The sequence below is a fragment of the Mustelus asterias genome, unplaced genomic scaffold, assembly GCF_964213995.1.
Source record: "Mustelus asterias unplaced genomic scaffold, sMusAst1.hap1.1 HAP1_SCAFFOLD_526, whole genome shotgun sequence".
NCBI classification, from domain to species: domain Eukaryota; kingdom Metazoa; phylum Chordata; class Chondrichthyes; order Carcharhiniformes; family Triakidae; genus Mustelus; species Mustelus asterias.
Genome location: NW_027590477.1, coordinates 134,763 through 162,113, shown reverse-complemented (window position 1 = coordinate 162,113; position 27,351 = coordinate 134,763). Strand labels below are relative to the sequence as shown.

At 49.8% G+C, this 27,351-nt stretch overlaps 1 protein-coding gene across 1 annotated transcript in view; it reads right to left on the bottom strand.

Annotated features, from left to right (window-relative positions):
• LOC144486941 (collagen alpha-1(V) chain-like) overlaps nt 1-27,351 on the bottom strand; it is a gene marked incomplete at its 3' end in the record, with an annotated part of 141,670 nt that overhangs the window by 103,357 nt on the left and 10,962 nt on the right. The window contains exon 2 of the mRNA XM_078204953.1: nt 2,550-2,717. Coding sequence (XP_078061079.1) covers nt 2,550-2,717 — 168 coding nt within the window. The remainder of the gene's footprint in view (nt 1-2,549; nt 2,718-27,351) is intronic.

Genomic DNA, 27,351 nt, shown 5'->3' with positions numbered 1-27,351 from the left:
CTCAGCTTGAGCCCGTGACCCCTCGTGAACGTCACTTCTGATCTGGGAAAAAGCTTCACCCTATCTATCCCCTTCATAATCTTGTACACCTCTATTAGATCTCCCCTCATTCTCCGTCTTTCCAGGGAGAACAACCCCAGTTTACCCAATCTCTCCTCATAGCTAAGACCCTTCATACCAGGCAACATCCTGGTAAACCTTCTCTGCACTCTCTCTAACGCCTCCACGTCCTTCTGGTAGTGCGGCGACCAGAACTGGACGCAGTACTCCAAATGTGGCCTAACCAGCGTTCTATACAGCTGCATCATCAGACTCCAGCTTTTATACTCTTTTCCCCCGTCCTATAAAGGCAAGCATACCATATGCCTTCTTCACCACCTTCTCCACCTGTGTTGCCACCTTCAAGGATTTGTGGACTTGCACACCGAGGTCCCTCTGTGTTTCTATACTCCTGATGGCTCTGCCATTTATTGTATAACTCCTCCCTACATTATTTCTTCCAAAATGCATCACTTCGCATTTATCCGCATTAAACTCCATCTGCCACCTCTCCGCCCAATTTTCCAGCCTATCTATATCCTGCTGTATTGCCCGACAATGCTCTTCGCTATCCGCAAGTCCAGCCATCTTCGTGTCATCCGCAAACTTGCTGATTACACCAGTTACACCTTCTTCCAAATCATTTATACATATCACAAATAGCAGAGGTCCCAGTACAGAGCCCTGCGGAACACCACTGGTCACAGACCTCCAGCCGGAAAAAGACCCTTCGACCACTACCCTCTGTCTCCTATGGCCAAGCCAGTTCTCCACCCATCTAGCCACTTCTCCTTGTATCCCATGAGCCTTAACCTTCTTAACCAACCTGCCATGTGGGACTTTGTCAAATGCCTTACTGAAATCCATATAGACGACATCCACGGCCCTTCCTTCGTCAACCGTTTTTGTCACTTCCTCAAAAAACTCCACCAAATTTGTAAGGCACGACCTCCCTCTTACAAAACCATGCTGTCTGTCACTAATGAGATTGTTCCGTTCTAAATGCGCATACATCCTGTCTCTAAGAATCCTCTCCAACAACTTCCCTACCACGGACGTCAAGCTCACCGGCCTATAATTTCCTGGGTTATCCCTGCTACCCTTCTTAAACAACGGGACCACATTCGCTATCCTCCAATCCTCAGGGACCTCACCCGTGTCCAAAGAAGCGACAAAGACAGAGGGTGGTGGTGGAAGGGTCTTTTTCCGGCTGGATGCCTGTGACTAGTGGTGTTCCGCAGGGCTCTGTATTGGGACCTCTGCTGTTTGTGATTTATATAAACGATCTGGAAGAAGGTGTAACTGGGGTGATCAGTAAGTTTGCAGACGACACAAAAATGGCTGGACTTGCAGATAGTGAGGAACATTGTCAGAGGCTACAGAAGGATATAGATAGGCTGGAAATTTGGGCAAAGAAATGGCAGATGGAGTTCAATCCTGATAAATGCGAAGTGATGCATTTTGGTAGAACTAATGTAGGGAGGAGCTATACGATAAATGGCAGAACCATAAAGGGTGTAGATACGCAGAGGGACCTGGGTTTGCAAGTCCACAGATCCTTGAAGGTGACGTCACAGGTGGAGAAGGTAGTGAATAAGGCATATGGCATGCTTGCCTTTATAGGACGGGGCATAGAGTATAAAAGTTGGGGTCTAATGTTACAGTTGTATACAACGTTGGTTCAGCTGCATTTGGAATACTGCGCCCAGTTCTGGTCGCCACACTACCAGAAGGACGTGGAGGCTTTCGAGAGAGTGCAGAGGAGGTTTACCAGGATGTTGCCTGGTATGGAGGGGCTTAGTTATGAGGAGAGCTTGGGTAAACTGGGGTTGTTCTCACTGGAAAGACGGAGGATGAGGGGTGACCTAACAGAGGTGTATAAAATTATGAAAGGCATAGATAGGGTGAACGGTGGGAAGCTTTTTCCCAGGTCGGTGGTGACGTTCACGAGGGGTCATAGGTTCAAGGTGATGGGGGGGAGGTTTAACACGGATATCAGAAGGACGTGTTTTACACAGAGGGTGGTGGGGGCCTGGAATGCGCTGCTGGGCAAGGTGGTGGAGGTGGACACACTGGGAACGTTTAAGACTTATCTAGATAGCCACATGAACGGAGTGGGAATGGAGGGATACAAAAGAATGGTCTAGTTTGGACCAGGGAGTGGCACGGGCTTGGAGGGCCGAAGGGCCTGTTCCTGTGCTGTATTGTTCTTTGTTCTTTTAAATAATAGTCCATTTTGCTGTTATTCCTACCAAAATGGATGACTTCACATTTACCAACATTGTACTCCATCTGCCAGACCCTCGCCCACTCACTTAGATTATCCATATCCCTTTGCAGACTGCCTTTGTTTAAATTTAAGACCAAGATTTTGAACTGAAGATAATATTCTATCATGTTATGATTACCCTTCCCTGGAGAGTTCTTCCTCTCGATGCACCGTCCAGAGAGAAATGAAGAGGTCTTCCCTTTCCAGGGTCCAAATGAAAGGTAAATTGAACAGGTCTTACCTGGATATAACTGTTTAGTTGGGGCACTGAGCTGTGCCAACCTGGTTACTGTGTAGGCAACATCTGCGGTCTTTGTTGATTTTCTGTTGGCACAGATACCTATTGTTTTCTGTATTCCTTCGGGGAGAGTTTGAAGTTCTAGAATCTTCAGGACGTCCACTGGTTCCACTGTTGGAAGAAGAGATGTTGATTAAAATGACTGATTACCCAGATTGTCCCGGGGCACTCAAGGGGTCACAGCTTCACCAGGCTATTAACCACCAATAGGGAGAGGCGATGGCCTAGTGTTATTATCGCTGGACTATCAATCCAGAAACTCAGCTAATGTTCTGGGGACCCGGGTTCGAATCCCACCCACGGCAGATGGTGGAATTTGAATTCAATAAAAAATATCTGGAATTAAGAATCTACTGATGACCATGAAACCATTGTCGATTGTCAGAAAAACCCATCTGGTTCACTAATGTCCTTTTGGGAAGGAAATCTGCCGTCCTTACCCGGTCTGGCCTACATGTGACTCCAGAGCCACAGCAATGTGGGTGACTCTCAACTGCCCTCCAAGGGCAACTAGGGATGGGTAATAAATGCTGGCCAACCAGCGACACCCACGTCCCACAGATGATTTTTTAAAAATTCCATTCGAAACACTATTTACAAAACTTGTCTCCAAATTTACCGACTGACTAATGGGTTAAAGGGGAAGTTATCGTTTGTTAAACCTAATCAAAGGTTTGATTCAAGAAGAAATTAGATATAGCTCTTGGGGCTAAAGGGATCAAGGGATATGGGAGGAAGGGGGATCAGGATATTGAATTCGATGATTAGCCATGATCAAAATGAATGGCAGAGCAGACTCGATGGGCCGAATGGCTTCCTCCTGCTTCTAGTTTCTAGGTTTCCTTAACATTTGATGCAGCTGGAAGTAAGAATCCTAATCCAATACAACACAGGAGGAGGCCATTCTGTCCATCATGCTTATGCTAGCTTTCAGAGAGAGGAATACACTGTCCCTGGCACCCAACCCCTGGAGCCTGGATTGAGGACCACAATTTAACCCTTTCACTCCTGACATCATTCCAATGGGTTAGAGCTGCACCAACTCCAGGGTCAACACCTGATTGGCTGCAGTGCTTTTCGAGAGTGAACACATTAAAAATGAAAGCCTATCTCCATTTCAGATATTCATGGCTGAGATATCCCACCCTGGATGGCAGGCGGGACAGATGTAATCACTCAGAGCTTTGTATAACTCCACGACAGCTTCCATCTGAAAGGGCTCCTGCTCTGAGATAAACACCAGCATTCCTGGAACCATTCCGATGCTTTGATGACAGGACACCCTCGATGGAATAATTCATCTCAGATTGTGGATGGAATCGATCGGATTGTTTCACAGATTTCCCAGAACAATTAACAGACTTCACAGCCACTCCCCCACCCACTACCCACACCCCCACTCCTCACCCCCCACTCCCCACTCCCCACCCCCCATTCCCCCAACCCCCATTCCCCCACCCCCCCACTCTCTACCCCCCCATTCCCCCACCCCCCCACTCCCTACCCCCATTCCCCCACTCCCCCCACTCCCTACCCCCCATTCCCCCACCCCCCCACTCCTTACCCCCCACTCCTCACCCCCCACTCACTACCCCCCTATTCCCCCACCCCCCCAATCCCCCACCCCCCCACTCCCTCACCCTCCCACTCCCCACCCCCCAACTCCCCATCCCCCACCACTCCACTCCGCACCCCCCCAATCCCTACCCCCCCACCCCTCCACTCCCCACCACCCCAAACCCATCCCCCACTCCCCACCCCCCACTCCCCACCCCCCCACCCTCCCCATCCCCCACTCTCCAACCCCCCACTCCCCCCTCACACCCCAACTCCCCCCCCACTCCCCCCCCCCACTCCCCCACTCCCCAACTCCCTCCCCACTCCCCAACTCCCCCCCACTCCCCAACTCCCCCCCACTCCCCAACTCCCTCCCCACTCCCCAACTCCCCCCCGACTCCCCAACTCCCCCCCCACTCCCCAACTCCCCCCTCACTCCCCCACTCCCCCCCCACTCCCCCCCCACTCCCCAACTCCCCCCCACTCCCCAACTCCCCCCTCACTCCCCCCCCATTCCCCAACTCCCTCCCCACTCCCCCGCTTCTCCCCCAGCTGTGTTTCTGTTTATAGTTGGACTCAATCTTTCAGCCAATCCCAGACCAACAAGTTCAGAGGGCAAACAAACAAAGCTAAACATTTTAAATCAGGATTGAAGTCACAATAAATAAATAAACCACAATTTAAGAAAGACATAAATAATAATTCCCTTCCCTGATATAGTGCAGCCCGTGTGTGTGTCTCAGTGTCAGCTCCTGTGTGTGTGTGTGTGTGTGTGTCAGTGTCAGCTCCTGTGTGTGTGTGTGTGTGTCAGTGTCAGCTCCTGTGTGTGTGTGTGTGTGTGTGTGTGTTGTACAGTGTCTACCTGTGGTACACCTGGCTGCTGGTTACCTTCTGTTTCTATGGATCTGAGGCACTCCCCCGCCACCCCAACCTCCAAAACTCCCCTCTACCGCCCCCCCCCCCACCTCCCCCCCCACTTCCCCACGTCCCCCGCCAAAGTGACTTTGAAAATAGAACAAAGAGATGGCAATCAGCAGTTGCTGTTGGTAACTGTCTGGTTTCACAGAGAGATCCCCACCCTGAGCCAGACTGTGAAAAACACACACCCTCGATTCCTACCCTAACTCACATCACCCTCTCTCCTGGCTCAAACAATCTGATTGCTGAGTGAGTGTCAGTGAGGGTGTGTGAGGGGCGCTGCACAGACACACACACAGAGTGCTCCGAGAGGCCTTTGTGCATCGCTCATTTCACAGAGTTCGAGTTCTCATTTCAAACCTCGCTCAATCTGTCAATATCTCCATCTCTCACTCAATGCACAAACCAATCCCATTAACTCTCCCGTGAAACACTGGCAGACTTTTCACAGACAGAGAAATTCAAACCATTGCTCAATAAAAATTGCATCAAAACATCAGAACAGGAATTCTCCCAAAGTCCCAGAACCCGTACCCCAGTGAGAGTCAGTGTGTGTGGGACCCGTACCCCAGTGAGAGTCAGTGTGTGTGGGACCCATACCCCAGTGAGAGTCAGTGTGTGTGGGACCCGTACCCCAGTGAGAGTCAGTGTGTGTGGAACCCGTACCCCAGTGAGAGTCAGTGTGTGTGGGACCCGTACCCCAGTGAGAGTCAGTGTGTGTGGAACCCGTACCCCAGTGAGAGTCAGTGTGTGTGGGACCCGTACCCCAGTGAGAGTCAGTGTGTGTGGGACCCGTACCCCAGTGAGAGTCAGTGTGCGTGGAACCCGTACCCCAGTGAGAGTCAGTGTGTGTGGGACCCGTACCCCAGTGAGAGTCAGTGTGTGGAACCCGTACCCCAGTGAGAGTCAGTGTGTGTGGGACCCATACCCCAGTGAGAGTCAGTGTGTGTGGGACCCGTACCCCAGTGAGAGTCAGTGTGTGTGGGACCCGTACCCCAGTGAGAGTCAGTGTGTGTGGAACCCGTACCCCAGTGAGAGTCAGTGTGTGTGGAACCCGTACCCCAGTGAGAGTCAGTGTGTGTGGAACCCGTACCCCAGTGAGAGTCAGTGTGTGTGGAACCCGTACCCCAGTGAGAGTCAGTGTGTGTGGGTCCCGTACCCCAGTGAGAGTCAGTGTGTGTGTGACCCGTACCCCAGTGAGAGTCAGTGTGTGTGTGACCCGTACCCCAGTGAGAGTCAGTGTGTGTGGGACCCGTACCCCAGTGAGAGTCAGTGTGTGTGGGTCCCGTACCCCAGTGAGAGTCAGTGTGTGTGGGACCCGTACCCCAGTGAGAGTCAGTGTGTGTGGGACCCGTACCCCAGTGAGAGTCAGTGTGTGTGGGACCCGTACCCCAGGGAGGGTCAGTGTGTGTGGGACCCGTACCCCAGTGAGAGTCAGTGTGTGTGGAACCCGTACCCCAGTGAGAGTCAGCGTGTGTGGGACTCCTACCCCAGTGAGAGTCAGTGTGTGTGTGACCCGTACCCCAGTGAGAGTCAGTGTGTGTGGGACCCGTACCCCAGTGAGAGTCAGTGTGTGTGGGACTCCTACCCCAGTGAGAGTCAGTGTGTGTGGAACCCGTACCCCAGTGAGAGTCAGTGTGTGTGGGACTCCTACCCCAGTGAGAGTCAGTGTGTGTGGGACCCGTACCCCAGTGAGAGTCAGTGTGTGTGGGACCCGTACCCCAGTGAGAGTCAGTGTGTGGGACCCGTACCCCAGTGAGAGTCAGTGTGTGTGGACCCGTACCCCAGTGAGAGTCAGTGTGTGTGGGACTCCTACCCCAGTGAGAGTCAGTGTGTGTGGGACCCATACCCCAGTGAGAGTCAGTGTGTGTGGGACTCCTACCCCAGTGAGAGTCAGTGTGTGTGTGACCCGTACCCCAGTGAGAGTCAGTGTGTGTGGGACCCGTACCCCAGTGAGAGTCAGTGTGTGTGGGACCCGTACCCCAGTGAGAGTCAGTGTGTGTGGAACCCGTACCCCAGCGAGAGTCAGTGTGTGTGGGACCCGTACCCCAGTGAGAGTCAGTGTGTGTGGAACCCGTACCCCAGCGAGAGTCAGTGTGTGTGGGACCCGTACCCCAGTGAGAGTCAGTGTGTGTGGGACCCGTACCCCAGCGAGAGTCAGTGTGTGTGGGACCCGTACCCCAGTGAGAGTCAGTGTGTGTGGGACCCGTGCCCCAGCGAGAGTCAGTGCCGATTATTGGATCTTGCTGTACACTATATTGCAACAATGAGTTTCTAACAACTCTCCTTCATTTACTGTGCAGCATTTTGCGAGGCTTTGTAAGATGCTCTCAAAATGAAAGTTTTTCTCCTCTTGGAGCCCACTTTATATTCGCTTCCATTTTGAAGATTGTGTTCAGTTCTGACTGAAATGCAACATTCCACTTCCCATTTCCCAGTTTTCGATTTCCAACATCTAATTCCTAAGATATCCAGAGTCCGTATATGTTTGTGTTCCAGAATGATCTTTCCCTCACCTCCCCTCGATTCCCCATCATCCTGATTTCCAGTTCCAAGCTATGATCTATCCGTTAACTGCCTTAACCTGCAGCATCTGTTCCTGACCAGCCCTAACCTTTCCGTTAGCTTTAAATAATATTTCATTAAATAATATCCCTTAATCCACCTCCGCATATTCCTCAACAACCACCTATCCACCCTCTCCCTGCATCCCTCAATCCCACCTTCTCCCGGAACCCCTCAATCCCACCTTCTCCCAGAATCCCTCAATCCCACTTTCTCCTGGAATCCCTCAATCCCACTTTCTCCCCATTTCCCTCAATCCCACCTTCTCTCCATATCCTTCAGCATCACTGTCTTCCCATATCTCTCAATCCCTCTCCATCTGGGAATATCTGAAAGTACGTGACCCTGTTCAGTCACTTTTTCAATGTCTTTCCCAGTTAAATGTCCCACAATTCACTTGCCTCGTGCTTTGCCATTTCCCCATTTCTTTAGCTTCCCCCACCATCCCCCCCCCAACACCCCCTTCTCCCCCCCCCCCCCCCCCCCCCCCCCCCCACAATCTCTTTGCGCTTCCAGCTTTTAAACTTTTACCAAATGGGAACAATACACAGGATGATCCTGAAGGTAGTGTGGATGTGGAAGAGTGGACGCAAGGAAGAGAAATATACATAGAAATACAGAAAATAGGATCAGGATGAGGCCACTCAGCCCCTTGAACCTGTTCCCCTGTTCATTATGATCATGGCTGATCATCCAACTCAATAATCCAATCCCGCCTTCTCCCCATATCCTTTGATCCCCTTTGTCCTTGAAATCAGACATTTTGGCCTCAACTGTGGGAGTGAATTCCACACATTCACCACCCTCTGGGTGAAGAAATGTCTCCCCACCTCTGTCCTAGTGGCCTATCCTGTACGCTCAGACTGTGACCCTCTGGTTCTGGATTTCCCCACCAGCAGGAACATCCTTCCTGCATTTACCCTGTCGAGTCCTGTTAGAATTTTGTTGGTTTCTATGAGATCCCCTTTCACTCTTCCGAACTCCAATGAGTACAAGCCTAACCCACTCAATCTCTCCTCATACGTCAGTCCTGCCATCCCACGAATCAGCCTGGTAAACTTACTCTGCACTCCCTCTACAGCAAGAACATCCTTCCTGAGATAAGGAGACCAAAACTGCATATTCCAAGGGGGTAATCTTCGCACACTCAGCCTTAGAGAGGGGAAGGTTGAAGGGTATGGTGCCATTCAGATAATAATGTCTTCCCGCTTTTGCAACCAAAGTGAATAACTTCCCATTTATCCACATTGTGCTACATGTGCCACGTGTTCGCCCACTCAGTCCGATTGTCCAAGGGGAGTAGAGTGAGGGGAATCGGGGCAATCTGAGGAGGACAGAAAGGTAAATCAATGATGAATGGACCAGCAGGTGGAAACTGAAGCAAAGGTTGTTCTGAAGAGTTTTTGGGCACCCCAAAGGTTTCGAATCCAGCAGTGAGAAGCTGAGGACGTTGCAGTGGCGGAGGATTAAGAGTGACAGAGAGTTTTCAGCTCTTCAAAGCTGGTGGGCTTTTACTGACAGGATGATTCCGTGCACTCAACCTCCGAACTGAGGAAGAACCAACTCCAAATCCTCCACTTCAGCAATGTGACATTTGTAACCAGCGTCAAGAAAGAAGATCAATCTCACTGTGGAAACGATGGAGGGAATTCTCTCGGGTACGGAGTTGGAAAATCCTGATACATGTTCTCCTGAATCACCCACTCCCTGTGGCTGAGGAATCTTCGCAGAGACAGCGGGCAGCTTGCCAGAGGAACCTCTGACCTGGTCTTTGTGGTCAGACAAATCCCAGGAGAATGCTGAGAACAGCATCCCGAACACTCCATTGCATTCACTGACCTGGCATTTGACTCAATAAATCACAAGGCTCCATGGATTGATTTGGATGTCCAAGGAACTTCACCACAATCCTGCAATTGCTTCATGATGATATGACTGCAACTGTCCTCATTGGGAGATCGGAAACAAACCCATACTTCCATCAAGAAAGGCAGTGAGATAGTTCCTTCACTTTTTAAAGTCTGCCTGACAGTGACTATTCACCTCCACAAAGATCAAATGCCCACTGGTATGAGTAATAAATACCGTCTGTATGGAAAACACTTTAATCTCAGTCGCCTCCGCGCCAAAACTAAACTCCCCACCATAGACATACATGATCGATGGCAAGAGTCACACTCGGCACAAAGGGAGATGGCTGTGGTTGTGGAGGGTCAATCATCTCAGCTCCAGGACATCTCTGCAGGAGTTCCTCAGGGTTAGTGTCCGAGACCCAACCATCTCCAGCTGCTTCATCAATGACCTTCCCTCCATCATAAGGTCAGAAGTGGGGATGTTCGCCGATTATTGCACAATGTTCAGCACCATTCACAACTCCTCAGATACTGAAGCAGTCGGTGTCCAAATGCAGCAAGACCTGGACAATATCCAGGTTTGGGCTGACAAGTGGCAAATAACATTCGTGCCACACAAATGCCAGGCAATGACCATCTCCAATAAGAGGCACTCTAACCATCTCCTCTTGACATCCAATGGTGTTACCATCACTGAATCCCCCACTGTCAACATCCTTGGGGTTACCATTGACCAGAAACTCAACTGGACTCACCACATAAACACAGTGGCTACCAGAGCAGGTCAGAGGCTGGGAATACTGCGGCGAGTGACTCATCTCCTGACTCCCCAAAGCCTGTCCACCATTTACAAGGCACAAGTCAGGAGTGTGATGGAATACTCCCCACTTGCCTGGATGGGTGCAGCTCCAACAACACTCAAGAAGCTCGACACCATCCAGGACAAAGCAGCCCCGCTTGATTGGCACCCCATCCACAAACATCCACTCCCTCCACCACCAATGCACAGTGGCAGCCGTGTGTACCATCTACAAGACGCACTGCAGCAACTCACCAAGACTCCTAAGAGACAGCACCACTGAAACCTGCAACCTCTACCATCTAGAAGGACAAGGGCAGCAGATACCTGGGAACACCCCCACCTGGAGGTTCCCCTCCAAGTCACTCACCATCCTGACTTGGAAATATATCGTCATTCCTTCATTGTCACTGAGTCAAAATCCTGGAATTCCTTCCCTAACAGCACAGTGGCTGTACCTACATCACATGGACTGCAGCAGTTCAAGAAGGCAGCTCCTTGTCACCTTCTGGAGAGGCAATTAGGGATGGGCAATAAATGCTGGCCTGGCCGTGTGAAAGAATAGAAATAAAGATTCTGGGTAGAAACCTATTGGTCCAAATCAATATCCTGGAATGGTGGGCTAGCCAATGACAAGAGCCAAATGGAGACTCATGTCAAGCATGGACAGTGCAATATTCCCAAAGACAAAGGGAGAAACTTGCTGAAAATGGCCAATGTTCTGTCAATGAGAATTTCTCGAATGAGTCTCTGCTTGCTTTGAAAGGTTCTGACACAGAGAGAGCTGTTAGGCCTCACTCAGCTCCTGTGGGCGGTTAAGTATTCCAATTAACCTAAGGAAATGTCAAAGGCAAAATGAGTAATAAGCATCGTGTATCTCCAACCCTGGCCATAATGGGCCTTGTTGTTTAAATATCCTGAATCCCGCTACGAGGAATGAACAGATTGTTTCACTCCAACTGAATAGTTCGACCGAAGTCCTTGGAGAGTTCCACTCACACAACGGATCATGTTGCGTAGGACTCTGTAAACTCAGAGATTGGAGCTGGAAGAGGCTATTCGGCCCCTCAAGCTTGCTTCACAATTCAATACAATCATGGCTGACCTTTGACCTCATCAACTCCACCTTCCTATCCTTTCCCCGTAGAGGTTAAAAAAAGGGGCGGCATGGACAAGTTGGGCCGAAGGGCCTGTTTCCATGCTGTAAACCTCTATGTCTCTATGTATCCTTTCACTCCCTTAGTCACAAAAACCTACCAAGGTCCGTCTGCACCGAGCGTCACACCAACTGGGGGGAAGAGAATTCCAAGGATTCACAACCCTCAAAGTGAAGAAATTCCTTATTCCGGTCTGAAATATCCCACCCCTTATCCGGAGACTCGATTCCTGAGCCGAGAGAAATAACTTCCCAACATCATTGCAATTGGGATTGTCGGGGCTCTCGATGCTCCCGTTTTGCCCTGGCTGAGAGCAATCATCCCATTCCAGGAATCCGCTGAATGAATGTTCACTGCATCCCTGGGAAGGTCAGTCAATCCTTTCCGAGGTGAAGAGAGGCTGACAGAATCCACGCGCTCACTAACCTCGCGAGAATTGTCATCAGACTTTTAGATTTTTATATTCCAGTCGCGTTGTAACAAAGATTGGCAGCGCCTATATTTTCCTAATTACCAGTGGGAGCGGCGCCTTCACCTCGCCCTTATCCAAGGTACCGTCACCATCATCCCCGATGGTTATAGAGTCATAGAGGTTTACAGCATGGAAACAGGCCCTTCGGCCCAACTTGTCCATGCTGCCTTTTTTTAAAAAACCCCTAAACTAATCCCAATTGCCCACACTTGGCCCATATCCCTCGATACCCATCTTATCCATGTAACTATCTAAATGCTTTTTAAAAGATAAAATTGTACCCGCCTCTACTACTACCTCTGGCAGCTCGTTCCAGACACTCACCACCCTCTGTGTGAAAAAATTGCCCCTCTGGACACTTTTGTATCTCTCCCCTCTCACCTTAAACCTGTGCCCTCTAGTTTTAGACTCCCCTACCTATGGGAAAAGATATTGACTATCTAGCTGATCTGTGCCCCTCTTTATTTTATAGACCGCTATAAGATCACCCCTCAGCCTTCTACGCTCCAAAGATTCAGCCTCTCCTTATAACTCAATCCATCAAGTCCCGGTAGCATCCTAGTAAATCTTTTCTGCACTCTTTCTAGTTTAATAATATCCTTTCTACATTAGGGTGACCAGAATTGCACACAGTATTCCAAGTGTGGCCTTACCAATGTCTTGTACAACTTCAACAAGACGTCCCAACTCCTGTATTCAATGTTCTGACCGATGAAACCAAGCATGCTGAATGCCTTCTTCACCACTCTGTCCACCTGTGACTCCACTTTCAAGGAGCTATGAACATATACCCCGAGATCTCTTTGTTCTGTAACTCTCCCCAACGCCCTACCATTAACTGAGTAAGTCCTGCCCTGGTTCAATCTACCAAAATGCATCACCTCGCATTTATCCAAATTAAACTCCATCTGTTAGGGGCTCTTTGTGCATCACCTCCCCCCACCCCCAGACCCTCAACCCCCCCCCACTCCCCTCACCACAAGCCCTGCCCTCCACAGCTCCATGCCCACCATTCTGCCACCCCTCACTGCCACCCCAAGTGCCCCATCATACTCACCCCTCTACCCCCCTACGCCCCGCCCCCCCCCCCCCCCCAGCACTCACCCCCAATTCTATTTTTACTGAACATGATCCATTTCTCCATGTTGCCCATTCTCCGAACCAACAGGATGGACCTGATGGTCCAGAGACAGGACCCCCGGGGGCACAAACCACCCCCCCCCCCACCCGGGGCAGCGGACACCCCCCCCCCCCCCAACCCGGGGCAGCGGACACCCTCCCCCCCAGTACAGCGGAGATCCCCCGCAGGGCAGCAGAGACCCCCAGAGAATAACAGTTTTGAAAGGCGCTATACAAATGCAAATCTTTTTCTGCTGTAGAAGCATCATTACAAACAATTCTAGAAAATTCTGAGTCAATGGTAGACCGGGCGATCAGTCCAGACTGTGATTCCGGAGGGGGTCGGGTAAAGCTTGGGGTGGGGCCCTTTACCCCAGCCCCCTGCGCCCCCTTCACTCACTCTTCCACTGCTTTAGCAGCGCACTCGCCCTCTGCCCCCTGCCCAGAACCTTCCCCACCCTCTCTACGTGAAGTTACATTTAAACATCTCTGTCGCTTCCCTTTTCCCCCAATTCCGCTTGTTGCCCTGGTTACAGTGAGTCGTTGCAGTGAATTATTGATCGAGATTTGAGTTTTCCTGTTGTTAGACCCTCCCTAGTTTGGGGGGAGTTTAGATTCAGACAGAGGGCCCTGACACAAAAAGCAGAATAAAAGCTATTGCTTTACAAAGTGATCTCACGCTGGAGCTATGTTGCTGCTTGACTCTGAGCTCCTGACTGGCTGATCCTCATAAATCAGCCACTCTCACAACGTTTTCCGTCTGGAAAGGGAATTTCAGTTGAAGTGTTTTTGTTGGAGCGGGGCAGGCTGTTTGGTGGAAAAGAATGGGAAGTGGTTTGGCAGGTTGGTATCCCAGGCCTGGGTTCTGGTTCCACAGGGAGCGAGTTAGTCCAGGGCCTGCATTAAACTCCTTTCACAAGGCAAGGCGAGATCCTCCAACTGTGCCAAGCCTGACCAGCCTGCCATCTACATCAGCAACTGTGCCCGTGCCGCGGGTATGGATGTACCTTGCGTACAATATGAAAGGGTGCGCAGGCGCAGAGATGGACAAGAGCAGAAGCATTTTAAGATGGCGGACATGTTGGGATCGCCGGTAAATCTTTGGTTTTATAACAAGTGAGGAAGGTCTGCTTAACTTTTCAAACTGACAGGTTGGGTCTGAGCGAGGGTAATGTGTCCAATGGTGGACACCAGGCCCAGGGAGGGTGTGGGAGAACTTTACTAGAATGACGCCAGGGATGAGGGAGTTGGGTTATCAGAACAGACCAGAGAATCCGGGATCATGCTCCTCTTCCAACGGATAGCTTAAGGGGGAGATTTAATGGAAGTGTTTGAGTGTAAATATTCTGGGGCAGCACAGGAAGTGGGCCGGGGTTGCGAAGGGTATGGGGGTAGCCCCCGGGGTGAGGGGTTGGCAGCAGTAGGGCTCTGGGGCAAATGGAGAGTGGCTGGACTTTGGGTAATGAGATACTGGATGGGCCTTGGAAAGAGATGGGGAGAACCCGGAATTCTGGGGGTGGGACTCCACACACATACGCACACACACAGACAGACTCACACACACACACAGACAGACACACACACACACACACTCAATACAGGAGTTGGGATGTCTTGTTGAAGTTGTACAAGACATTGGTAAGGCCACACTTGGAATACTGTGCAATTCTGGTCAGCCTATTATAGAAAGGATATTATTAAACTAGAAAGAGTGCAGAAAAGATTTACTTGGATGCTACCGGGACTTGATGGTTTGAGTTATAAGGAGAGGCTGGATAGACTGGAATTTTTTTCTCTGGGGCGTAGGAGGCTGAGGGGTGATCTTATAGAGGTCTATAAAATAATGAGGGGCATAGATCAGCTAGATAGTCAATATCTTTTCCCAAAGGTAGGGGAGTCTAAAACTAGAGGGCATAGGTTTAAGGCAGTGGTTCCCAAACTTTTTTCACTGGGCCGCACTTTCAGAATAATAATTTGCTCGCGCCACACCGAATTCTTTATTGATAAGAAATACATTCAAAAACAAAAAAAAACAACTCCTAGCAGTGCTTGATTCATAACATAGAACACAACTACTTTATAATATGATCATGGGACATCCAGAAAGTATAAAACAATATAAGAACATAAGAAATAGGAGCAGGAGTAGGCCATCTAGCCCCTCAAGCCTGCCCCGCCATTCAATAAGATCATGACTGATCTGATAGTGGGTTCAGTTCCACTTACCCGCCCGCTCCCCATAACCCTTAATTCCCTTAATGGTTAAAAATCTATCTATCTGTGACTTAAACACATTTAACGAGGTAGCCTCTACTGCTTCATTGGGCAGGGAATTCCAAAGATTCACTACCCTCTGGGAGAAGAAGTTCCTCCTCAACTCTGTTCTAAATTGACTCCCCCGTATTTTGAGGCTATGCCCCCTAGTTCTTGTTTCCATTGTAAGTGGAAATAACCTCGCTGCTTCTACCCTGTCTAGCCCCTTCATTATCTTATATGTCTCTATAAGATCTCCCCTCAACCTTCTAAACTCCAATGCGTACAGACCCAATCTACTCAATCTCTTCTCATAAGCCAACCCCCTCATCTCCGGAATCAACCTGGTGAACCTTCTCTGTACCCCCTCCAAAGCTAATATATCCTTTCTTAAATAAGGGGGCCAAAACTGTACACAGTACTCTAGGTGCGGCCTCACCAGTACCCTGTGCAGTTGCAGCAATGCTTGTTTAAACCATGTTGAAATGTTTCTTTGATTGTCCTTGAATCTTCCCGCCACACTTGCCATCCTCTCTCGCCGCACCAGTGTGGCGCGCCGCACCGTTTGGGAACCACTGGTTTAAGGTGAGGGGGGAGAGATACAAAAGGGTCCAGAGGGGCAATTGTTTCACACACAGGGTGGTGAGTATCTGGAAAAAGCTGCCCGAGGCAGTAGTAGAGGTGGGTACAATTTTGTCTTTTAAAAAGCATTTAGACAGTTACATGGTTAAAATGGGTATAGAGGGATATGGGCCAAATGCGGGCAATTGGGACTAGCTTAGGGGTTAAAAAAAAAGGCGGCATGGACAAGTTGGGCCGAAGGCCTGTTTCCATGCTGTAAACCTCTGTGACTCTATGTATGTGTGATACTGTGTGTGTGAGACACTGTGTGAGACACTGTGTGTGGCACTGTGTGTGTGTGTGTGACACTGTGTGTGTGAGACTGTGACAATGTGTGTGTGTGTGTATGTGTGATACTGTGTGTGTGAGACACTGTGTGAGACATAGAACATAGAACATAGAAAGCCACAGCACAAACAGGCCCTTCGGCCCACAAGTTGCGCCGATCACATCCCCACCTCTAGGCCTATCTATAGCCCTCAATCCCATTAAATCCCATGTACTCATCCAGAAGTCTCTTAAAAGACCCCAACGAGTTTGCCTCCACCACCACCGACGTCAGCCGATTCCACTCACCCACCACCCTCTGAGTGAAAAACTTACCCCTGACATCTCCTCTGTACCTACCCCCCAGCACCTTAAACCTGTGTCCTCTCGTAGCAACCATTTCAGCCCTTGGAAATAGCCTCTGAGAGTCTACCCTATCCAGACCTCTCAACATCTTGTAAACCTCTATCAGGTCACCTCTCATCCTTCGTCTCTCCAGGGAGAAGAGACCAAGCTCCCTCAACCTATCCTCATAAGGCATGCCCCCCAATCCAGGCAACATCCTTGTAAATCTCCTCTGCACCCTTTCAATGGCTTCAACATCTTTCCTGTAATGAGGTGACCAGAACTGCGCGCAGTACTCCAAGTGGGGTCTAACCAGGGTCCTATAAAGCTGCAGCATTATCTCCCGACTCCTAAACTCAATCCCTCGATTAATGAAGGCCAGTACGCCGTACGCCTTCTTGACCGCACTGTGTGTGGCACTGTGTGTGTGTGTGTGTGTGTGTGACACTGTGTGTGTGACACTGTGTGTGTGAGACTGTGACAATGTGTGTGTGTGTGTATGTGTGATACTGTGTGTGTGAGACACTGTGTGAGACACTGTGTGTGGCACTGTGTGTGGCACTGTGTGTGTGTGTGTGTGTGTGTGTGTGTGTGTGTGACACTGTGTGTGTGAGACTGTGACAATGCGTGTGTGTGTATGTGTGATACTGTGTGTGTGTGTGTGAGACACTGTGTGAGACACTGTGTGTGGCACTGTGTGTGTGTGAGACTGTGTGTGTGACACTGTGTGTGTGAGACTGACAATGTGTGTGTGTGTCTCATTCATAAGCCCGTGCTCACATACACGCATGCTGACACACATGAGCACTGACCCACACATGCTCACGCACCAGTGTACTTGCTCATACACACTCGCTGACAATGGTGCTCTCTCTCTCTCTCTCTGTCTCTCTCTCTCTCTCTGTCTCTCTCTCTCTCTCTGTCTCTCTCTCTCTCTCTGTCTCTCTCTCTCTGTCTCTCTCTCTCTCAGAGCGAGTGGAATCTGAGAATAATTCCAGTGAAATGATATCATCCAACAAGAACCAGACTCAGAATTACTGAATCATAGAATGGTTACGGCACGGAAGAAGGCCATTCGGCCCGTCTTGCTGACTCCTTACAAGAGCAACTGGGCACACCCCCTCCCCCACCTTTTTCCAGTAGCTCAGTGAACCAGATAACAATCCGCTTCCCTTTTGAATAGTATCTGCCTCCATCTCAAACTCAGGAAGCGCATCCCAACCCTCTGACCACTCGCTGACTTTAGCTTTTCCTCAGGTCTCCATTTTCTCTTTCACCAATTACCTTCAATCTGTGTCCTCTTATTCTCAATCCTTCCACCAATAGCAATAGTTTCTCTCTGTCCAAGCCCCTCATGATTTTGAATATCTCTATTAAGTCTCCTCTTGACCTTCTCTTCTCCAAGGTGAACAGTCCCAACTCCCGGAATAGTCTGGATAGTCAGAAGCTTTTTCCCAGGGTGGAAGAGTCAATTACTCGGGGGCACAGGTTTAAGGTGCGAGGGGGCAAGGTTTAAAGGAGATGTACGAGGCAAGTTTTTTACACAGAGGGTGGTGGGTGCCTGGAACTCGTTGCCAGGGGAGGTAGTGGAAGCGGATACTATAGTGAGTTTTAAGGGGCGTCTTGTCAAGTACAAGAATAGGATGGGAATAGATTTTACTGACAAGCGTAGAATGTGACACTTTAGCAAATATGTTTTGGAAGTCCACATACACAACATCTACAGCGTTCCCCTCATCAACCCTCTCCATTACATTAATTAAACAAAACTTATCCGAACAAATCCGTGCTAGTTCCCGAAATTAGTTCTCATTTGACCAAGCGATGGTAAATTTTGGATTATTGTTTAAAAAGCTCCCCAGCACAGAAGTTAAACTGACCGGCCTGTCTCTGTTGGATTTAGTCTCACACCCTTCTTTTGAACAACTGCAATCTCCAGTCACAGAGTCATAGAGGGTCCACAACACAGAAAAGACCCTTCGGCCCATCATGTCTGTGCTGGTCAAAGACAAACCACCCAACCATTCTAACCCCCTTTCCCAGTGCTGGGCCCATAGCCGTCTGTGCCTTGGCATCACAAGTGAGCATCTAAATACTTCTTCAATGTTATGAGAGTCTCTGCCTCCACCACCCTTTCAGGCAGCGAGTTCCAGACTCCCACCACCCTCTGGGTGAAAAAGTTTTTCCTCACATCTCCTCTAAACCTCCTGCCCCTTCCCTTAAATCTTTGCCCCCTGGTCATTGATCCCTTCACCAAGGGGAAGAGTTCCTTCCTGTCTACTCTATCTGTGCCCCTCATAATTTTATACATCGCAATCATGTCCCCCCTCAGTCTCCTCTGTTCCAAGGAAAACAACCCCAGTCTATCCAATCTCTCTTCAGAACTAAAACTCTCCAGCCCAGGTAACAGCCTGGTAAATCCCCTCTGCGTCCTTTCCAGTGCTCTCACATCCCTCCCATAATGTAGATTCCAGAACGGCACACAATCCTCTCGCTGTGGCCTAACCTTCATTTTACACAGTTCCAGTATCACCTCCCTGCTCTTAAACTTTATGCCTCGGATAATAAAGGCAAATAAAGGCCTCCTTGACCACTTCATCCACCTGTCCTGTTACAGTAAGGGACCGGTGTTCCTGCACACCAAGGTGCTTCCTGCCGTACATCTTGTATTCCCTTGTTGTGTTTGTCCCACCCAAATGCATCACCTCTCACTGGTCTGGGTCGAATTCCGTTCACCACTGATCAGCTGATCTGACCAGCCCGTTTATATCCTCCTATAACCTAAAGTTATCCTCCTTATTATTCACCATCCCACCAATTTTCATATCATCCGCAAACTTACTATTCAACCCTCCTACATTGAAGTCTAAATCGTTTAGAATCACCGTAAACAGCAAGGGCCCAACACTGATCCCTGCGGGACCCCACTGGACACAGGTTTCCAGTCGGAAAAACACCCCTCGACCATCACCCTCTGCTTCCGACCACTCAGCCAATTCTGGATCCAATTTACTAAATTTCCTTGGACCCCAGCCCCTGGAATTCTGAATCTGAGGTGGGAATGTGAACAGCTGGGCCACAGCAGACACGGTGGGGAACATCCTAACAGTCTCTCTGATTATCCTCTGCAGTGGGATCGTATTTCCTCTCGCTGGCATCGAGCTTTCTCATTCCTTGCTGTTGTACGATGTACAAATTAATCTTCCGTCCATCAGGGGGGCGATTCCCATGGAGGGACGGGGCCAGGGGTGAGGTACAGACCGACAGTCCCAGCAGCAACACTCTGCACGTGGCTACTGGCGTCTCCCGAGAGGTTTATTGACCTCTCTGGGACAGGCAATGAGATAGTTACCATCACACCCTGGAGCGATCAATACTAGGAGGCAGATCCTTCCATTTGCCTCAATCTCCACTCTGTGTGATGGTTAGAATATTCAGAACAGGCTCCCTGCCCGTTAACAGCAATCGTTGTCGCTGGATTCATGGCTGCTGCAGCTTTGGGCTTGGGTCTGGTACCCAGAGGAATTAGCAAAGCGCTCGGGAAAATGGAGACTGGATTTCAGCAGAGCCAAGAACACTCAGGCCAGGTCTCCCCCCGCTGCTCACAAACAACCAATCACAGCCCACTCTGCCCAGGATTGAGCTCAGGACCCCAAAGCAGGAGAGGTCCCGGCCAATGGGAAGCTGCGGCATCCAGACCAAGTGATGGAATGTTGGGAGATTGGGATAACTGAGGGAGGACTGCGCAGGTTTGAATCCTGGGATCAAAGAACAAAGAACAAAGAACAGTACAGCACAGGAAACAGGCCCTTCGGCCCTCCAAGTCTGTGCCGCTCCTTGGTCCAACTAGACCAATCGTTTGTATCCCTCCATTCCCAGGCTGCTCATGTGACTATCCAGGTAAGTCTTAAACGATGTCAGCGTGCCTGCCTCCACCACCCTACTTGGCAGCGCATTCCAGGCCCCCACCACCCTCTGTGTAAAAAACGTCCCTCTGATATCTGAGTTATACCTCGCCCCTCTCAGCTTGAGCCCGTGACCCCTCATGATCGTCACCTCCGACCTGGGAAAAAGCTTCCCACTGTTCACCTTATCTATACCCTTCATAATCTTGTACTAGGACTCAGGAATGGTGCAGCGAAGCTGGATGGACAGCACGGACACGATGGGCCGAAGGGTCTCTTTCTGTGTGTTTAACCCTGGCCCACTGATCCTAATGAAGGCAATGTGTCAACTTCATATTGTCTGCTAATTTGCATATCATCTAATCTGCATACCATCTGCTAATTTGCATGTCGTCTAATTTGCATCTTCCTGTCCGAGTTTGAAACCTGCCACAGCCTCACGATGGTGCGAGTCACACACCTCCTCAAATCAGAGAATCGGAGAATCCCTACAGTGCAGGAGGAGGCCATTCAGCCCATCGAGTCTGCACACAATCCCATCCAGGCCCTACCCCCATAACCCCATGTATTTACCCTGCTAAGGGGCAGTTTATCATTGGCCAATCCACCTAACCTGCACATCTTTGGGTTGATTTCCACAAACAGTCCCTCCAGCCTCTCTCCTCTCCTCCAATCTCCTTCCCCTCCTCAATCCCTGTCTCCTCCCCCAACCTCCCCCCAAACCCCCCTCTCCCCCTCCAATCCCGCCGCCCCTCCTCCAATCCCCCTCCCCTTTTCCAATCCCCCAGCCCCTCTCCAATCTCCTTCCCCTCCTCAATCCCTGTCTCCTCCCCCTACCTCCCCCCAACCCCCCTCTCCCCCTCCAATCCCGCTGCCCCTCCTCCAATCCCCCTCCCCTTTTCCAATCCCCCAGCCCCTCTCCAATCTCCTTCCCCTCCTCAATCCCTGTCTCCTCCCCCAACCTCCCCCCAAACCCCCTCTCCCCCTCCAATCCCGCTGCCCCTCCTCCAATCCCCCTCCCCTTTTCCAATCCCCCAGCCCCTCTCCAATCTCCTTCCCCTCCTCAATCCCTGTCTCCTCCCCCAACCTCCCCCCAAACCCCCCTCTCCCCCTCCAATCCCGCCGCCCCTCCTCCAATCCCCCTCCCCTTTTCCAATCCCCCAGCCCCTCTCCAATCCCCCAGCCCCTCTCCAATCCCCCTCCCCTCCTCCAGTCCTGCCCCCCCCCCCCCCCCCCCCCACACTCTGATGCTTGCAGTTACAGCTCAGATGCTGACCCTGTGAATACTTTAGAAAACAGCTTTGAGGAAGAATCTACAGTGAGTGGGCACTGGGTAAGCGGGCAGACTGGGTTCGTACGTGGGCAGTACTGGTCCCAACTTCCCGGAGGGAGAGGGCACACACGGGAGCTGGAGTTGGGGGCTCCAATGAGATTACAGGAACAAGCTGATGGGATGTGACTTTGAGGTGCTTCCCGCTGTGAGCCTGCTGCCTCTGGCGAGAGGAGTCTGGCATCAACTTGGCATATCGCTTTGCACAACACTCAGAGACCATCCTTCCCAATGTGGAAGTGATCATCAACCTCATGAGAACACTTGTGGATGCAACCATGATGCAACATCTGTCGCCTGTCCGAGTGCTGCAGTAAACACAGCCTGTAGAAATGCAGGCTCAGTTTATTGTCCAACAGGCTCAGAATGCTGTCACCATGATGCAGAAGCAGTGCTTATAGGATTAACCAGGCTTTCCCAATGCTCCAGCACTCCAACTGATTACAAGGATTTCTGAGGCTGCCCCGGGGAGTGGCAGTGGCTGTGCATGAAGCAAGAGCCTGCTGCCCTCTGTCTGTGAAAAATAAGATTTGTGTTCTCACCACTGCCATTCCACTAGTAACTTGCTGATGCCTGTTGAGCAGCAAGGCACATGGCAAGAATACAAGAAATAGGAGTAGGCCACCAGGCCCTTCAAGCCTGCCATCATGACAAGCAGCCCGACTGCCTCCCATGAAGAGTTACTGCAGTCTGACGCAGGACACACTCGGATTAGAGCGCTGCTCACATTGTCCTGCAAGGCCATCCCCAGTCTCCCCCCACACTGCATACCAGCAACTTTCTGCTGTCCATGCTGCAGTCACTAGGGTAAGACTGGGTAGGATGACTAGTCACGATGTGGAGATGCCGGCGTTGGACTGGGGTAAACACTGTAAGGAGTCTAACAACACCAGGTTAAAGTGAGGACTCACTCACTTGAAGAAGGAGCTTGAGGCTCCGAAAGCCAAATAGACCTGTTGGACTTTAACCTGGTGTTGTGAGACTCCTTACTAGGATGACTAGGCCAGCCAAAGGCAAATTGAAGACAGGCGCTAATGGAATGCACAACAGTGATTCATTGACCTTTTTTATGGATATTGAATGATTGGATTTATAAAGTCAGTTTGGAGACGTTGTTTGGTGACAGACTTTATTTCACATTGTGGCCAAGTAAACACAGTGACAGTCAGTAACAGGGGCAAAGGTCAGGTGATGGTCAGTAACAGGGACAAAGGTCAGGTGATGGTCAGTAACAGGGGCAAAGGTCAGGTGATGGTCAGTAACAGGGGCAAAGGTCAGCTGATGGTCAGTAACAGGGGCAAAGGTCAGGTGATGGTCAGTAACAGGGGCAAAGGTCAGGTGATGGTCAGTAACAGGGGCAAAGGTCAGCTGATGGTCAGTAACAGGGGCAAAGGTCAGGTGATCGTCAGTAACGGGGCAAAGGTCATGGTGATGGTCAGTAACAGGGGCAAAGGTCAGGTGATCGTCAGTAACAGGGGCAAAGGTCATGGTGATGGTCAGTAACAGGGGCAAAGGTCAGGTGATCGTCAGTAACAGGGGCAAAGGTCATGGTGATGGTCAGTAACAGGGGCAAAGGTCAGGTGATCATCAGTAACAGGGACAAAGGTCAGGTGATGGTCAGTAACAGGGGCAAAGGTCAGGTGATGGTCAGTAACAGGGACAAAGGTCAGGTGATGGCCAGTAACAGGGGCAAAGGTCATGGTGATGGTCAGTAACAGGGGCAAAGGTCATGGTGATGGTCAGTAACAGGGGCAAAGGTCAGGTGATGGTCAGTAACAGGGGCAAAGGTCAGGTGATGGTCAGTAACAGGGGCAAAGGTCAGGTGATGGTCAGTAACAGGGGCAAAGGTCATGGTGATGGTCAGTAACAGGGGCAAAGGTCATGGTGATGGTCAGTAATGGAGTTGGGGGGTGGAAAGTCGGGTTTGTGATTCTCAGGAATGGGATTTGGGATTGTGGTCACTTGTTTTCTAAATTCACCGGAACTCCATCCAGAAAGTGAATGTGTTGGTTCTGTTTGATTCCCTTTCTCATGTCAGGGGTAAGTTTTTCACTCAGAGGGTGGTGGGTGAGTGGAATCGGCTGACGTCGGTGGTGGTGGAGGCAAACTCGTTGGGGTCTTTTAAGAGACTTCTGGATGAGTACATGGGATTTAATGGGATTGAGGGCTATAGATAGGCCTAGAGGTGGGGATGTGATCGGCGCAACTTGTGGGCCGAAGGGCCTGTTTGTGCTGTGGCTTTCTATGTTCTATGTTCTATGTTCCCTTTTGGAGTTCATTCCATCAAATTATTCCTGATCTGTGACCTCACTCCATATCCTAACCATCGCCCCACATCGCTGAATATATCCTGAATAAATCCTTCCCAAGGCCCGGTGCCCAGAGTTTAACTCGCACTGTGCTCTAACCCAGCTCTATTGGATAGCAAGTCCTCGATCTCAGACAAAAACAGAAAATGCTGGAAAATCTCAGCAGGTCTGACAGCCTCTGTGGGGAGAAAATAGACATGATGTGGAGATGCCGGCGTTGGACTGGGGTAAACACAGTAAGAAGTCTAACAACACCAGGTTAAAGTCCAACAGGTTTATTTGGTAGCAAAAGCCACACAAGCTTTCGGAACAGGCTGTCCCTTCGTCAGGTGGGTAATCAGAACTCCCACCCACCTGACGAAGGGACAGCCTGTTCCGAAAGCTTGTGTGGCTTTTGCTACCAAATAAACCTGTTGGACTTTAACCTGGTGTTGTTAAACTTCTTACTGGGAGAAAATAGAGCCAACGTTTCGAGTCTGGGTGACCCGATTCATCTGTCTCCTTGTATCCCAGACTCTGGATATAGAGGCCGGTGTTCCATGAACCTTCCTGATTGTTTACAATACCGGTTCCCAATGACCTCTACATGGACCCCTCAGCTCTCTGTTTGACCTCTGCTGCTTCCAGCTTTTCCCCATTTACAATATCTCCTGTTTTTTAGGTCCAAAGCGGGTGTGGTGAACCATTGTTGGTTCCCACCAGGTAGTGCTGAGCCAGGGTCTGGCCAGCACTATGAGTCTGTAGATATGTTACTGTTGGGGTTAGGGTTGGGCTGTTCTACCCGTTAATATAGTCCTTATGATACACCCCAGTCGGCTCCGCCTCCTGGGAGAGGTATAAAGGTCACTGCTCTGCCTGGTGACCCTTTAGCCTGGGATCGTATACTGTATATGGTAGCTCTGTTATTGTTGGCAATAAAAGCCTTTATTTCCCGAGTACATCCAGCCTCTCGTGTGTTATATCGTGCATCAGCGGGTGAGTTCATTTTACTCAGACTGAAATCCATTTTCCATGGATTTGCCCATTCACTCTGTCTATTAATAGCTCTTTGTAATTTACACTTCCATCGATACCCTTTACAGTGCTGCCGACCTTTGTGTCATCAGTGAGTTTGGATATGTGGCTTTCTATCCCAAAATGTACAAAATAATATTTCCTGTGTAGATTTTGATATAATATATTGTCTGTGGAACCGTCTCCCCCAGAAAGCAGTGCAGACTGGGTCACTGAATATATTTAAGATTGAGTTTGAGAGATTTTTGATCAACAAAGCAGTCAAGGGTTATGGGAGACAGACAGAAACGTAAATTCAAGACCACAACCTAATTGGCCATGATCTTATTGAATGGTGGGACAGGCTAAAGGGGCTGAATGGTCTTCTCCTGCTAAGTCTGATGTTCTAATGTTATCATCTGAGTCGTTAATAAATAGTGAATAGTGGAGGCCCCAACACAGATCCTTGTGGAACACACTACTCATAATCTGCCCATTCGAGTACAGAAACATAGAATCCTAGAATCCCTACAGTGCAGAAGGAGGCCTTTCGGCCCATCGAGCCCGCACCGTCAACAATCCCACCCAAGCCTGATCCCACATATTTACCCTAACACTAAGGGGCAATTTAGCATGGCCAATCAACCTAACCTACACATCTTTGGAGTGTGGGAGGAAACCCATGCAGACACGGGGAGAACGTGCAGATTCCACACAGACTGTGACCTAAGCCGGGAATCAAACCCGGGTCCCTGGCACTGTGAGGCAGCAGTGTTAACCACTGTGCCACCGTCTCGCCCACTATCGCTATTCTCTGCCTCCTGCCACTCAACCAATTTCCAATCAATCCAATCAATAATTTACCTTTAATTCCTGGAACTCCAGCCTTAGCTAACAGTCTGTTATGAGAGAGTTTATCGTGTACCTCCTGGAAGCCCGTGTGAATAATCTCCATAGACATTCCCCTGTCCTTTAGTCAAATCTTCAGAAAATCCAGCTTCATCAGACACAATCAAACCTTCACAAACCTAGTCTGAGTCTCTACTTAATTATAAACTCGAGTCATTTCTCGACAACAGATATTCGACCAATCGGTCTTTAATTCCCCGGTTTCGGTCTCTAACTTTTCTTAAAGAACAGAATGCCGTGTGCAATTTGCCAATCTAAAGGAAGAGTTTTCCTAAATCGAGAGGATTTGGACTATTTAGTGCATTTACAATGTTCTCACCTACTTTCTCCCGCCCTGGGATGGAAACCATCAGGTACTGGGGATTTGTTACACTGCCATTACTACCATCATCACTCTTCACCTGCTTCAGTTTTGTTGTGTCTGAGACGTGGGATGTCCAACACTGGGATCCCTCCTCTGTTGTAAATACCGATGCAAGGTAATTAAACAACATGTCTGTCATTGATAATGTCATGATGTGGAGATGCCGGCGTTGTTATTGATAAGTCACCATTAAGAGTGTAGGGCTATGATGGCTTCAGCCAGGCTAATGAGGTTGGCTTGCTAGGGTATGAACTGCCTGATGAGTCCTGATTGATGGTTAAATCAGGGAGTCTCACGCTCCCTATTTAAAGCAGGTGTGTCAGACTCTCAGCCTGCATTCAGCAAGGAACAACTGGAGAGCTGGCTGTGTACAGATGTATGGTGTAAATAAAGTAACTTGGTGACGGGACTTTCACCTCCGTGGAGTTATTACAAGGGCCACAATGATCCAGACACCCTCCTCATTGGAAAACAAAGATTTTGTGGATTTACATAGAAACTAGAAGCAGGAGGAGGCCATTCAGCCCATCGAGCCTGCTCCCCCATTCATCACCATCGTGGCTCATCATCAAATTCAATATCGTGATTCCCCCTCCTTCCCCCCATATCCCTTGATCCCTTTAGCCCCAAGAGCGATATCTAATTTCTTCCTGAAATCAGACAACATTTTTGCCTCAACTACTTTCTGTGGGAGTGAATTCCCCACATTCACCACCCTCTGGGTGAAGAAATTTCTCCTCACCTCAGTTCTAAAAGGTTTGCCCCTTATCCTCAAACTCTGACCCCTAGTTCTGGACTCCCCCCACCATTGGGAACATTCTTTCTGAATCTACCCTGTCTAACCCTGTTAGAATTTTATGTTTCTATGAGATCCCCTCTCACTCTTCTAAACTCCAGTGAATATAAATAATCCTTTTCTTATTCCTTTTCTGTAACTATCTCCGCCTTTACCCTTTGCTGTGCTTTGTACATTTTGTAGTTGCCAGGATCCGTGCTTATTTTGAATTTT